The sequence below is a fragment of the Lasiodiplodia theobromae genome (assembly GCF_012971845.1).
Source record: "Lasiodiplodia theobromae strain AM2As chromosome Unknown scaffold_46, whole genome shotgun sequence".
In the NCBI taxonomy this organism is placed as follows: Eukaryota; Fungi; Ascomycota; class Dothideomycetes; order Botryosphaeriales; family Botryosphaeriaceae; genus Lasiodiplodia; species Lasiodiplodia theobromae.
In genome coordinates, this window is record NW_023336526.1 from 252,517 (window position 1) to 266,951 (window position 14,435).

Here is a 14,435-nt window from a genome sequence, read left to right on the forward strand (position 1 = left end):
AGGATGGATGTGGTGGGGATGCGGTCGGTGCGTTGTGGATGAGATGAGGAAGACGCGTCGCGCGGTCCGATCGACGTAATCATCAAAACGCGTCTCAACCGCCTGACCCCCGCAGAACCACTACAACATCGTAATAAAAGTCGTTCTTCACCACTCATCATGTCGATCAAACCGTCCTCGCCGACCGATTACTCGGCATACATGCGATTGGCCCTCGCCGAAGCAAAGAAGTCTCCCCCAAAGCCCACCAACTTCTGTGTTGGCGCCGTTCTCGTCGACGAGAGCGACGGGAGCATTTTAGCCACTGGCTACACCCTCGAGCTTGAGGGAAACACGCATGCAGAGCAATGCGCCCTGCAAAAGTTTGCCTCGGCCCACAACCTCTCTGAGGAGCGTGTAGGCGAGGTGCTCCCAGACCATGCTGTCATCTACACTACAATGGAGCCGTGCGGAGTGAGGCTGAGCGGGAACCTTCCGTGCGTCGACCGCATCCTCCGAACCAAGAGCGCGGGCAAGGGCATAAGAAAGGTTTACCTCGGCGTTAAGGAGCCCGAGAAGTTCGTCGGAGAAAATGTCGGAAGAGCAAAGCTGGAGGAGCAGGGCATTGAATGCGTCCATGTCCCAGGGTTAGAAGAGGACATCCTGGCTGTTGCTACGGCTGGCCACGAGAAAGCCTGATCCCGCCAGTAAGTGAGCAGCCACGACGATACCATCAAATGAACATTTGATTTTTTTTACGCCAAAAACGCCCGTTTGGATCCTGCCCTTGAGTCTGTATTCAATACGTGCGGAAATTCCGCTGCGGAGAGCAGAATTGCGTCACGACTTTCCTTTGGCCTAATCCATTTTCGGCAATCAGCTCTGCCCCTCTGACGTACAGCACAAAGGGAGTATAACTCTGTCACGCCTCTTACTCCCTTGACTCTTCACCGTCTACTCAACCATCCTGCCCGATGCGCCCATTCGTACAACGGCCCCTCCGAACTTTTGCAAGATCCCTTGTCCTGCCCATCCGAGTGCAATACGCGCCTATATCGCAAGCTCGCACCATGGCAACTAGTTCGTAAACCCCAGAAAGGGATACCATCTCAGCTCATACTGACTGATCTTCCTTGAAGACGACCTGAAAATCGAAAATACTGACATCAAAACTGCACCGGGCGTCGAGTTGTCGTCCGAACAGAAGGTCATCGTCGGTAGTATTCTCGACCTCTTTGCCGGCAAGCCATCCCTACCGAAGCTCCGCCTGTGGTCCGATGAAGCCGTCTTCGAGGATCCCATCACCCAGGCACGTGGCAGGAAGCAATATGAGCCACAATGGGTAAATTCCTCCTGTCTCTCACCTCCCCTTTCTCCTTGAAACAAAAGGAACAAGCACAAGCAACGCTTTCCACTTCCAAGCCTTGAAGACTAACCTCTTCCTCTCCCTTCTCTCCCCGCTGCAGTACGGCCTCAAAGCCGCTTTCAGCGAGATCGAGCGGCTGCATCACGAAGTGACGTCGGCGGGCAACCCCATCCTGATGTCGCTGAAGACGCGCTACGTGGTCAAGGGCATCCAGAAAGAGACGACCATCAACTCGGTCGTCAGCATCGCCACCGACAGCGCCGGCACCATCACCAAGGTCGAGGACCGCTGGGACGGCAGCCTGCCCGACAGCAGCATCGCCAATGTGAGTACCGTCTGGCAGTTGGCCAGCCCCTTCTGGTGGGCCAACTACGCCTTCGCCTGGGCTTGGTGGACGGCCAGCTGGGCGTGGTGGTCGACACCGTGGTTGGTGCGTACGGCGACGGCCGCTGTTAAGACCCTTTTCTTGTCTCTGTGAGGTGAATGTTGCTGTACTGACCTCTCTCCTTTCTCCGCGCAGGCTTTCCGTCGACTCAACGCAGTCAGCGTCCCGAAAATGGTCGGCGTTCCGAAGAACGACGAGGAGGACGCAAAGATGGGAAACCAATGAGACTGACCCAGAGCAGCAGCATGGACCTGTCCTGTATGAGAAAGCGTCTACGGCATTTGTTCCCCACTATTAACTTGTATTTACCACGAATTTCTTCGCGTTGTTCATGAAGTCATAATCTCATCAGAATTACCTCCCAAGCCTCATGGACATTTCGCATAACGCCAGCAGCCTCCCACCTCTTGACACGGATCCCGTGGAAAAACTCAACGAGCTTCGTGCATTGCTTTCCTTCTATTCGATCAAGCCCCTCATACTATACACCGGCTCCCACTCTCCTCGCACCCGCCAACCATGCGCCGAGGAACACGTTCGCAACCACCGCAACCGGCACTCCCCACCCGTACCAGCCCCTACCTACGTGCACCCCCCTCCACGCATCACTGACTATGAGAATGGTCCCACAGCTGCCGGCGCGCGTGGTTGGCAAGCCGGGACCGTCAGCGGTTAGTGTCGAGCAGTATCCGGCGTACACGGCGCCACCGTCATTGTTATCGTTGTTATTGTTGTTGTTATTTCCCGCAGCGCCAACATAAGCGGTCGTCGTAGTAGGTTGGACGTAGCCTCCACCAACATATTGCGTCTGCGTCTGGATGATGGTAACAGTGACGGTCGAAATCGCCTGCGCGTTGACGGTGCCGCTGCAGGTGGAGCCGGCGGGGCAGCAGCCGACGACGTTCGAGGTGCTGATATACTGGCAGGTGTGGTCGGTGGGGCAACACCTTCATCAATCAGCTATAGTCCTTGTGCGCTTAACATTTTTGAAGATGAGGGAGGGATGTAACAGGAAAGTGCGTCTGGCAACGAAAGATCCCCTACCGCTAAAGAAGGGATGATGTTTTCGTTTCCTACTTTTCCTTATTACTTATTTTCACAAATAGATCACTCACCAGTTTGGATAGCCGATACCGCTGCAACTCAGCGCAGCATACTGCGGACAGTACGCGGGTGACGCCTGAGTAATTTGCACGCCGTCGGCGCCAACAATATAGATGGCGCCAGAGAAGGGCGCGTATACGTCCTGTGCCGCCGCCCTGGGGAGATGCTCAAGCACGTTCAGGAGTAGTAGCGTGATCAAGACGGCGACAGTGTAACTGCGGGGGAATTGGAAGAGGAGGGATGGTATTGGTCTCCGAATGCGTTGCGGCAGCGCTGTTATCTCTGTAGCCGGTTCTACGGTCCTGCTCTTCCAAAGCGCCATGATGTTCCTCTCAGAGGGCCTCTGCGGTCTTATTTGGCGTTCAGAGCTGGTCAAGTCGAGCGATTGCGCGCTGTGGAAGATAAAATATCTCGTTTTACGTTGCGCCGATGGGAGAGCTTATGCGCGCAGTGGCATGGCAACGCTTTAAGTTGGTCCGACACAGGAATCCAAGCTCTACAGCGCGAGGCGCAAAGCGGCGCGAGGCTCGCCAGCGGTGTAGTTACGAGCCCCACACCTGATGAGCTGGGGGTGGAGACAGGTCCTGTGCTTTGCCAATACTTGTGAAGGCCTGTGTATAGAACAAATAAAGATGAGGATCTTGGGGAGCGAACGGTAGGGAGGATAAAAAAGAAGAAAGTTGAGGCAAAAGGCAATCGAAGGAAGGAGGGGAGAGAAGAGAAGGCGAGTGGGAAGGTGCCCCGCGGCGGGTGACTGCAGAGACACCAGACCGCTGGTGAGACAAGGCCGGGGGGAAAGAGAAAGAAAGAAACGAAAGCTGGGAAGGCGCCATGTCAGGCCAGCAAGCTGTCCAGATTTGGTAACGAGCTCGACGGTGGAGGGGGATCGAGCTTCGGTGGGGGGGAGAGAAGCTGCAGCTGGAGCTTTGACGCGGTGCCGAAACCGACCGGGATTGCTGCAGCTCATGCATGCCGCAGCTGCTCTCCCGCCAGCAAATCCCGCGTGCCTCCGATCGAGAGCTGACCAAGTAGCCGGGAGGAAAGCGAGCAATCACTCGTCCCGTCAGCAGCCGCCTGTCGTCATCGCATGCATGTCCCGGCACCTGATGAAGCCCAGCCTGGGTCTCTTCTGCACATTCCAGCCGCGTCGCCCGCATTTGGCCACCTCGCAAACGGCCCAACGTGCCGCTCGATACTTGGGCAAAGTATACGCCTCACCTTGCTGCACGGCCACCGGTGAGCCTTGCGTGCGCTCGCCTCACCGTCGACTGACTGCCAGCTCGACGCTTGCTCGCTTGTTTGCTTGCCACCCGAGCTGCGTTTGCCAGCTGGATGGCCGGAGCGAGGCCGGAGACCATATAGAAACTTCCAGTTATAATAGCAGACCGATAGAAATAGTAACGGATTTTTCGCGGTCATGTGGCGGACTTCTCCGGTGGCAGCTGGGCTGAGTGCGGCGCAGAAACCTGTCCGACATTTTCGCTCTTTAGCCTGCTTGAAATATGGTCAGCGTTTTCTAGGCGATCAAAGAAGCAGGAAGCATCTCCGTCTTACAGGCTTCCATTTGCAGCGAAGACAAGGCTCTTCCCTGGTTGGCGTCGGAAACAGCTGCTGCTGTGATTTGCTGAGTTGGCTATTTCCCCCCACCAAGCAGCAAGGCCTGACCTTTGCGCGTTCCGAGATCCGGACCATGAGGAAATTCCATAGTCGTTGCTGACTTCCTATCACGCTCCTTACAATTTGTAGTCATCACATGGGCTTAAATGCTCGAATGAGCATGCACCTTCCGGCAAGATACCTTGCAATTACTACGTACGAATTATGACCATCCATTCATGCGGCACGAATGCGCTCAAGGAGGGAAAAAATACTAAAAGTACACCACATCACACTTCACATCTTCCACTCTATAACCATGAATGCGACCTCATTCACTGCACTCTATAGCTCTCAGGCGGGCCCAAGTAGCTGTCCCTGACGCCGCCCAAATCCAGCACTACCTTCTGCACGACGACTCCCGGCTCAAGCGCCCACACCTTGACCGTGTGCGCGCCGGCCGTGCCCAGCGCCGAGTGGTTGCCCGTGGTGCTGATCCACGCTGCATCCGCGACGGCAGCCTCCCAGTCCACCGGCAGCTGACCCTCGGGCTGGTCCGTCACGAACGCAACCTCCTGCGGCTCGTCGTCGTCGACGGCGACGGCGTAGCGCAGCGGCCGCTGCGGATTCGTGTTGAGCGAGGGCGAGAGATAGAGCGTCAGGTTGGCGGTTTGGCTGTTGTTGTTTTCGGCCAGGGAGGTGAAGGTGTAGATGTCGTACTCGAGGGCCGGGGCGCCGTCGGAGATGGACAGAGAAGGGGAGAGCACGTCGCCCAGATGGACGCCGGAGAGGGTGCGGCCGTACGAAGGGATGACTTGGTACGCGTCTGCAGATCCGTCCGAGGCGCCGCTGACGCGTGTGTAATGGGCGGCTTCGATGGAGATGTGCTTGTCGGATTCAACAAAGCCGGCCGTAAAGGAAGAAGGGACGACGGTGTGATTGTATGGGAGGATGACGGTCGGCATGCCGTATTGCGTGCCGTAGTTGGTGCTCGAGCTGACCTTGATGGTGGTCGTGTTGGAGCCGGCGGGGGCGTTGGCCCAATCGATGGATACGTAGATACGCACGTCGGTGTCATTGCCGGTGGGTGAAAGAGTGCCCGAGCTCTGCGAGAACTTGACCCAGGATGCTGCAGATATGTTCCAAGAGAACTCGTTTGTTCCGGAAGCGTAGATATCGATCCACCGCTCTGAGCTGTAAGGGTCGATAGGCGGAAGCGTAAGACTATTGGATGAGAGGCTGTGGTATTGGTCGTCGCCAGGAACCGACGCATTACTCCCCTCCACTGACACGCCCATGTCGCCCCTGAGGGAACGTTCGAACAATTGGACATACTGAAGTGGTGGGGTGACTTGGCGCATCGGCTGCTGCCAATAGACATATCCCAAATGCGTCTGATCCATCATGTGGGTCCATTTACCTCCCAAAAGCTCATTGTATCGCTGCGTTAGCTCATGGTCAAAGTTGAATTTGTCCAGTACTCTCTGGGCCCACGCGTTCGCGCTTGTACGTCCTTGTCCCGCGTAAAGTCGGTTCTTTGCGGCACTGATGTGAAGATCATGTACGTTACCGCCGGCCAGAACGGGATGCAGAACCATTTGGAAAAAGGCGGGTTGTGCATTAGCCGGTAGAGAGTCATAGATGCTTTGAGCGTCATTGGCAAGGGTCTGCCACTCGGCTAGCACGTTGTCTGCCTCCTCGTAATTGATGAGGCTGTAAATGCTCGGATCAATGAGCTCGTACTTTCTCTTCGCAACCAACGTGCCGTACTTTTGGAGGACCTCGGCGGTTCTTTGGGAGACGCTGGAGCCGAACTCCCTAGCAGCGAATTGCTCTGTCCATTTCGAGACGCTATTGACATCCCAGAGGTCAATGTCGTAAGCCAGGTCGAACAAATGGCTGATGGGGATTTCCTGTTTTTGTTAGGCAAAGTCTGTTGGGCCACATTTGGGTGCGCTTACCAAAGGCTTGATGTCTCCAACATTGACAATCCACATCTCCTTCGCTCCCCGTTCGTACGCCATGTGCATCTGTTCCCAGGTATGCTCAAGCTGTACCGCGTTGATCCACTTGTGGTTTCTTGGGTCACCCACATAGTCGAAGTGGTAGTAGACACCGGCACCGCCTGGCCTGTCGGTCTCATTGCCAACAGGTAGCCTCCTGTTATTTCCCCAGTTATCATCAGCCCACAACAAGATGACATCGTCAGGCACCCTCATTCCAGCTTCGTAGTAGCCTTGGACTTCTTTGTACAAGCACCACATCTGAGGGACAGCGCTATCGCTACCGTAGACGTCAGTCAAGATTTGCCGCTGAGTATCGACAATGTCTTCAAGCATCGACGTCTGGACAGTATCACTCATGGCCGTGTCATGGCTACCGCGCATACCAATAGTCACCACGCCCTCATATGGCTTGGCACGCTCGACGCCTTCGACGAAAAAGGGGTAGATGGACGCATTGTTGGTGTTCCACTGCCACTGGCCCTTGCCGAAGGTGCCCCATTCGTTTGTAGCACGCATCATGGGCTCGGTGTGAGAAGTGCCCATTACGATCCCATATGCGTCGGCAAGCGGTTGGTTGCGTGGATCATCGACGTTGAACATGGATCCCCACATGGCAGGCCAGAGATAGTTCGCACGCAAGCGGAGCAGCAATTCGAAAACCATGACATAGAACTCGGCGCCGAAGGCCGAGCCGTACTTGCTCTTCGGGTAGCGTTCGTTCATCCAGCCAGTCAAGGCGGGGGCTTCATCGTTGATGAAAAAACCACGGTACTTGACAGAGGGTGGGCCTTGCGTTTTCGTCGTATCCATGGCATAGATGGCGGCGTGGCTGGCGGGCGGCGAGTCGGCCATAAAATACCACGGAGAGACACCAATCTGCTCGGAAATGTCATAGAGGCCGTAAATGGTTCCACGCTTGTCACTTCCTGGGAGCATGCATTAGCCACGCCCAAACAATCGCAAAGGGTAGCATACCGGCAATCACGAGAGCCTTCGACACCCCATCCATAGGAGAGTCGACGAGCTGCGAAGTGAAGGATTCCCATTGACCATCAATCGCAGAGACGTCAATCTTGCCAGAATCAATGAGGCTTTGGATGAGAGTCGAATTCCCGAGCGTTCCGGCAATAATAACACCAGAGCTGCTGTTGTTAGCTGCGGAAGTTGCAGTTGTCCAGCTCGATCTCCCAGTGACATTAAAGATGACCGAGGCGTTTGCGGTGGGGGCATCGCTGTTGACAAGCGAAAGCGAACCATTGAGGCCGGTGACTCGTCCAAAGTCGAGAGCAAGGTCGTCGGCGACTCTCAGTACACCAGGCCAGTCTGCAGCATCAAGAACGAGGCGCACGGACGAAGACCTGGACGCAAGCTGATAGCTGCTAGTGGAGGCGTTGAAAGCAAGGGTGGCATTTTGACCAATGGCAAAGACGGACCTGGTCAGCAGCAGGAAGGACAGGAGACGCATCAGGAGCCACATGTTGGGCAAACAAGAGGGAGAGAAGGAGGCTCAACCAGGGGAGAGCACATTATGGGAGGCAGGGTAAATATATGCCGACATGCAGTACGCGTGACGTTGACCTACATCGGCCCCCCACAGCTCTTCGATTCAGGAACAGGCACAGCGCCGCTTTGCTACGCCGGCAATATTGAGCAGGATAAATACAAAGGGATCGCCTTGGCCGAGCCGGGCTTCTTGTCTGCTCACTATGGTGCGAGTCAATTGCAGCTGGATTTACCCCGGATGCGGAGTCCGGGGGAGAGGGCACACGCCAGAGCTTTGCCTGTACCGGTCGTCATTTCATCGTGGTGCCGCGAGCTATTCACCCGAGCACCGGGTAAATGCGAGCGTGACTGAGGGCGCGGTTCCACGGCTCGCGAAAAGGCGGAGAAGGGTTGATCGTCCCCGCCTGCCCGCAGATGCCGGCGAGCCAAGAAAACAGAGCGGTGAGCGACAGGCGGCAGAAACATTTTGGCCCTGTCTCGCCGAGCTTCACCTCGCCAATTTGCTCAGCAATATTGCCGTACCGCCAGTCTCCTCTCTCGCCGCCAGCCCGAGTCGCATATCCTAAGATGGCCCAAGGAACTATCAAGCAGAAGGCGAAGCCCGCCGCCGGCAATGCGAAGAAGTAGGTCGATGCCGTTTCTGCGCCGGTGCTTTGCTGACTTTTGTTTCCCGGCAGAGGCAGCCAGGCACTGAAGCCCCGTGGAAGCCGCCAGATCGCCCCGAAGAAGCAGAAACTCATCCAGCAGAAGAAGCTGTTGAAGAAGCACTCGGCCGGATTGGCTGCTCTGACTGAGAAGCAACTTGCTGAGAAGGCCGGGCACCTGGAAATGCTGAGGGGCGGAAAGAAAGACAAGAAGGAAAAGGAAAAGAAATAGAGTGTCAGGTCGAATACTCAGTTTGGGCGCATCAAACACTGCATGGGAGGCGTTCGTCGGGGTGATCATCTGGCCTGGGCATTGTATGGCGTTTGGGAATACCAAGAAGCGTGAAACCCGAGGGCTGCATTCGGGATAGATCAAGAACATATGGTTCCTTCGAGGACATTCAATTTCTGTCGTATTTGATATCTAATCAATGCTCATACAACAGTTATGGGAATCTGACCAAACCACAGGCGCCTAGATAACCCTCATGAAGACAGTGCATGCCATGTCTGCCCAGCAACCGTCATGACCTTCGTACTTCCTTTCATGATATCCCTATGCTTAAATAGCCCGTGCTGCTTCTCCGCCGCCGCTCTCCTCCGCTCTCTGGCGGGCCTTGCCTCTTCCAATTCCGCCCTCGCCGACGCCCATTCTCCTCGCTACGTATCGCTGAGCAACAACTCCAACAGCTAGTTGGATCACCTCTTCCATCCACTCAGCGACCCACTCACGCGGGTCCACTCCGCCGCTCTCGATGATCTCCTTGATCTCCACTGGCAGCGTCGCCACTGGGTCCGTGCTATCCTCCGACGCCGGGGCGGGCGACGCGTCCAACCAGTCCGCCCATTTCTGCGGGAAGCTCTGGGACAAGCTGTGAAATGTGATGCTGTGGATGGGGTCGTGCAGGTAGAATGCAAATGTGATGAGATCGTCCGCCTCGGCCGGCTCCTCGACGCCGCCCGTCTCCGCTTTCTGCTCGTTGGTTGAGCCTCCAAAGAGATCGGCGGGGGCACTGTGGCTGATTGCTTGGATTGAGAGGAATATGTCGGAGCTCCTCACGGGGTTTGATTCGGAAAGGACCTCACTGGCTGCCTTTGCAGCTTCCTCGACGCCGCCCTTGCTAGCAAAGAAGTCGGAAGCATAGCTCTCGGCGCTGACGCGCGCAAGCTTAGTTCCCTCGACGAGACCCTTGACGGCGCCGAGGTCACGCTTGACGCCGATGTCACGCCACCAGGGTCCGTCGGTCCAACCAGCTGTGCTACCACCAGTGAAACCAGAGTCAGGGCCCTGTCGGGCTTCAGAGCCCTTCTGGATCACCATGAGATCGCCGCCTTCAACTTGCGACATGACACGCGAGAAGGTGGCGTAGATGATGGGATCGAGTGCCGGGTAGTTGTGCAGGTCATGGGTGATATGGATCAGGAGGCGCTCGTGCTGGGAGATGGGAGGCGCTAACGTGTGGAGAAGCTGTGTGAAAGTAGGGACGGCGCGCGAGCGGAGTTCGTCGCCTGTTGCGAATAGTCAGTCATCTGGATTGGAGCTGGAGCAAACAGGCACTCACCATAAGAGCGCAAAAGACCAACATTGCCCTTGACCTGGTCGGCCCACTTCTGGGCCTCCTCGTTCTTCTGAATCTCCTTGAGGGCGGACTCGGCCTGCTTTGCAGCTGCGGAAGCGGTGCTGATGATGCTCCCCCACCAGCCGCCGCCGCCGCCAGACTGCTTCTGCTCCTGGGGCTGCTCCTCGCTCGGGGTGACGCCCTGGTGGTACGAGCGCGTGCCGTCCTGCGACTTCCTGGAGAGCTCGGCGGCGGTGCCCTTGTCCTCGCTGTTGCGGGCGGAGCCAGTGGAGGAAGGTGTGACCTGGCCGGTGACGCGCGGGGAGCGGTTGCTGGCATTGGATGAGGAGGAGAGCTTGGGGGTGGCGGCTCTGCTGGGGGGCTTCGCGGCAGCTAGAGCGGCGAGCTCAGCGACGGGGTCGTCATCGTCCTTGGTGTCTGCGCTTGGGGCAGCAGGCTGGGGCGGCGGGGCCGAGGGCAGGTCGTCGCCGTCGAGATCGTCGAACTGGGCCAGCAGCTCCTCCTTGGACAGAGGCTTGGACATGGTGGGCGGTGGAGATGGCGGGTGGGTGCTGGGGCGGGAGCAACACCAGCAAGCTACTGCGTCGTGGGCGCGATCCCTGTGTTATCCGGGGAAGCGCGGCCAGCTGCCTGAGGCGGGCGCTGATTGGCGTTTTAGGCAAGCGCTAGGCCCAGGAAAGATACCACGACACGAAATGCTCGACAGCCAGGATTGTCCAGCATCCTCGCAGACTCTGCACACCACCATCGCGGCCCGCCCGCCCCGTTCACTGCAAGCCAGCTGCTCCTCTGTCGCCGTGCTGCTTTCTTCCAGTGCGCTGCTCGGCCTCGCTGCGACGCCCGCCTGCGGGGCTCCCCTTTCCTGTGTCTTTTGTCTCACTGTCTAATTTGACCTCCGAACCTCGTCCGACACCACGACCATCAATTCACCTGCACCCTCTCTCGTGTCTCGTTCTGCGCCATTGCCACCCCGACTGCTCTCTGCGCTCTGCGTCGTCGACCGCAGCCCGACCCGACTGTTTATCGGGCGCGGCCTGTCACGATGCGCACCCGTAGCGGCAAGGGCAAACTCTCGGAATCCGCCACGCCTGCTCCCCAGCACCACGACTCCAGCCTCGACACTTCGTCGTCCGGCTCATCAAAGACGTCCCGCAAGCTAACCCGTTCGTCCTCGACCAATTCAATGCATTCCCAAATCTTCGTCGCCAGCCACGACGACATTGTGGCTTTCTACTCAAAGCCCGTCCTGACCATTTCCGGCTTGTCCGAGGATTTCCTTGGCCGCCTGGAGCGCGAGGACGAGCTGCGCCACCGCTCCTCGCGCCCCAAGTCTCTCTACGAGCAGTTCCAGGAAATCGAGCGCGAGAGCTCCAGTCAGAACGAAGACCCATCCCAAAATGGCAACGACCACGAGCGCCCGAAGCGAGGCAATCGCGGACGCCCGGCCAAAATTCAAAAACAGCACCCTTCGCCCAGAAAACGCCGCGCCCGTCCGCGCAAGTCGCTCGCTGATGTTGACGAAGAAGACTACATGTCGCGTCCGCAGACGCCCAGTGTGGCCGATGCTGACGAGGACGCCAACCCGGATAACGCCGAGCCGTCCGGCGAGCCGAGTGAAGCAGCTGATCAAGACCAAGCCGACGACTCTCCCTCGCCAGACGACCCCGACGCCAGTCCCTCGCACCAACTCATCAGTGAGACTACCGGTACCTACAGGTCCACTGCCACCTCGGCGCCCATTCAGCCCTCTCCGCCGCGCGAGCCACGCCCTAAGCCCATCTATCAGGATGAAGAGCTGGAGGATGACGACCTTCCGCCGCCCTTCACCAACACGCCCGGCACTCCTTCGGAGTCAGAAGTTGACGATGATGCCAACCGTATTCTTAGAAAGCGCTTTGACTACATGACCGATCCTCAGAAGTTTATCGCTGCTCTTACTAAGCACTTGCCCTCTGAAAGAACGTCTGAAGTGCTGTATGCACTTGCCGAAAACACCCAAGCTGCTTTGAAAGCATGGCAAGACGAGTATCTCGCAATCGACAAACGAGTCGCCGCACACGCAAACAATGGCCCCAGGAAACCGGTAAACGGCGGCCGCGTGCCTGTTGACCCCAAGGTTTTTGATGACCAAAAAGAAGCCGATATTTACAGCTATGTCTACGACGCACGCAAACCCCCCGGAACTCAGGATCCTTTCAGTCAACGCATTGGCACCGACTACGTCGGCGGTCGCGAGTTGCGACACAGGCGTGCCCGAGATGTCACTACCGAGGACCTGGCTCAGAGCGAGGAGGACGTTGGGAAGAGGAAGAGGCGTGCAGCTCAGAGATTCGATGGAGCTGCCGATTCTGGATCGCGTACCCGAAAACGTGACCATGCGGGCTCCGAAACCCCAGAACCGCCTGGTCCGCGGAAGAGAGGTAAGGTTGGCAGCGCGACAAAGAGACAATCCGTTGTTCCACCCCGTATTCGCGAAATGAGAGGCGAGAGCGCCATGACTACCAGCGCCTCTGAAGACGACGACACCTACGAAGGAACACCGGAGCCGCGCGGGCCCGGCAAGCGACGCGGAAGGCCGCCTGGCAGCAAGAATCTCGCTCAGCGCAAGGATGCCGGCATCAAGAAGGGACCGCGCGGTAAGAAAGGAGCTGCTGCTGCCCAAGCCGCCGTCAATGCTGCGAACAATGAGCAGAACAGCACACAGACGACTTTCCCCAGCGCTCCCAGCGCTGTCACCACTGCACCGCCGCAGCAACAGCCGCAGCAACAGCAGCCCTTCTTCGTTCAAGGCTACAGCCATGCCCCGCACTCAAACATTCCTCCCGTCTCAGCTGCGCCAGTGCCTGGCATTAATGCTGATCCTACATTCATATCAACCCACCCTCAACAAACAGCTCAACATCCTTACGGTGCAGGGGTGCCCATTCAGGCTCCTCTCGCTCCAGGTACTCCTGCGCAAGCAAATGGTCACGCACAGCATATATCGGCGCCGACTTCGACTCCTGCTTCAACCACGCATACAGCGCAAACACCTACCAGCGCTGGCAGTAGTACCACTGCCTCTGGCCGCAAGAAAGGTGTGAAGTCAGAGAAACGTAGTGCCAGCATGACGCAGTGGTGGGCAGAACGCAAGGCCCGCCAAGCAGCAGATCGTCTCGCTGATCAGCAGCGTCAGGCAGCTGCTGAGGCACAGAGTGCCGCTGCTGCCGCCCAAAACCCGCAGGGCTACGGCTTGCCAGTCAATGGGTACAAGGGTCCGTATCCGCCAACTCAACCGGCTTTCCAAGGCTACACGTCCACTCAACCAGCAGCGCAACAAAGCAGCTTTAGAGCTATCGCACCAGGCCCTCACCAAGGACAAGGCGCGCAAGCCCAAGCACAGACCCACCACCACCACCATCACATTCCGCAGACGACTCATCACCATCACACACCCCCCGCCACCCATCACCCATCAACACAAGCAGCACAGCCAGCAAAGCAGGCAATGCACCACGGGCCGTTCGGCTATGATGGCGCCGGCAGCCCGCCACCACCTATCCATGGTAATTTGCACCACGGGCAGCCACAGGAGGGTGTCCCTGATAGCCTTCGTCGCGACATTCTCGGGTTACGAGGCAGGCCTGAGCCGAGACGTGGCCTATGAATGACTTGGAGTCTATCGAACCTAAGTGCTACGTTGTATGGACGTCAAACGTAGGCGAGGAATGTCTAGTGGCGTGCCATTGAACGAAGGCTTGCATTTGTACAACACAAAAGCATCCGCATTACTGATCGAGCATTGGCGGACGTCGTACAGTAATTTTACGTGTGCAGCACTCTTTACGTTTCCACCACGGTTTAGGTAAGGCCAGACACTACACTTGTTCAAAGTGTTCGGTTTAGCATATTTCTCTTCCATGGCGTTCCCTCATACAAGGACTACACTTCTTTTTCCTAAAACGAATGCTCAAGAAACAGAGTATATGGGTCTAGCCGTTGCATTCAGGCGTCTAGGATTGCATCTTTCGTTTTGTTTTTATCGTCTTTCGGGATATTGTTTTTTTTTTTTTTTTGCTTATTCGCATCAGTGAGGTTAAGAAGGGTTTTCTGCATGCTTTGACGGATGAGGCATATCCATCACGTCCAAAAATGGGAAGGGCATTTTCTTCGATATCCAAGATTTAATAGCGGAAAGCGATATTTGAAATTTTCCAGACGTTCAACCTCAAGATATTTCTCAATATGCATTACAAGAACAGTGATCTTGAGGTAAGAACACGAATCATTTGT

At 56.8% G+C, this 14,435-nt stretch overlaps 6 protein-coding genes across 6 annotated transcripts; 4 read left to right on the top strand and 2 right to left on the bottom strand.

Moving 5' to 3' along the window:
* Positions 1-159: 159 nt before the first annotated feature.
* LTHEOB_11280 (CMP/dCMP deaminase zinc-binding protein) lies at positions 160-678 on the top strand (the record flags this gene model as incomplete). The annotated part of the gene is made up of 1 exon (XM_035508019.1): positions 160-678. One exon carries the CDS (start codon positions 160-162, stop codon positions 676-678), a length of 519 nt encoding a protein of 172 aa, XP_035366661.1.
* A 371-nt stretch (positions 679-1,049) lies between these two features.
* LTHEOB_11281 (uncharacterized protein) lies at positions 1,050-1,955 on the top strand (the record flags this gene model as incomplete). The annotated part of the gene is made up of 4 exons (XM_035508020.1): positions 1,050-1,059; positions 1,119-1,321; positions 1,410-1,775; positions 1,866-1,955. The coding sequence occupies 4 exons, from the start codon at positions 1,050-1,052 to the stop codon at positions 1,953-1,955; spliced, it is 669 nt and encodes a 222-aa protein (XP_035366662.1).
* A 2,810-nt stretch (positions 1,956-4,765) lies between these two features.
* Positions 4,766-7,913, bottom strand: LTHEOB_11282 (Glycoside hydrolase family; the record flags this gene model as incomplete). Its single annotated transcript, XM_035508021.1, has 3 exons — positions 4,766-6,343; positions 6,392-7,362; positions 7,412-7,913. 3 exons carry the CDS (start codon positions 7,911-7,913, stop codon positions 4,766-4,768), a joined length of 3,051 nt encoding a protein of 1,016 aa, XP_035366663.1.
* A 440-nt stretch (positions 7,914-8,353) lies between these two features.
* Positions 8,354-8,815, top strand: LTHEOB_11283 (uncharacterized protein; the record flags this gene model as incomplete). The annotated part of the gene is made up of 2 exons (XM_035508022.1): positions 8,354-8,562; positions 8,617-8,815. The coding sequence occupies 2 exons, from the start codon at positions 8,354-8,356 to the stop codon at positions 8,813-8,815; spliced, it is 408 nt and encodes a 135-aa protein (XP_035366664.1).
* A 330-nt stretch (positions 8,816-9,145) lies between these two features.
* On the bottom strand, positions 9,146-10,686 carry LTHEOB_11284 (Maintenance of telomere capping protein 1; the record flags this gene model as incomplete). The annotated part of the gene is made up of 2 exons (XM_035508023.1): positions 9,146-10,092; positions 10,146-10,686. The coding sequence occupies 2 exons, from the start codon at positions 10,684-10,686 to the stop codon at positions 9,146-9,148; spliced, it is 1,488 nt and encodes a 495-aa protein (XP_035366665.1).
* A 519-nt stretch (positions 10,687-11,205) lies between these two features.
* On the top strand, positions 11,206-13,813 carry LTHEOB_11285 (uncharacterized protein; the record flags this gene model as incomplete). The annotated part of the gene is made up of 2 exons (XM_035508024.1): positions 11,206-13,002; positions 13,289-13,813. 2 exons carry the CDS (start codon positions 11,206-11,208, stop codon positions 13,811-13,813), a joined length of 2,322 nt encoding a protein of 773 aa, XP_035366666.1.
* Positions 13,814-14,435: the final 622 nt, after the last annotated feature.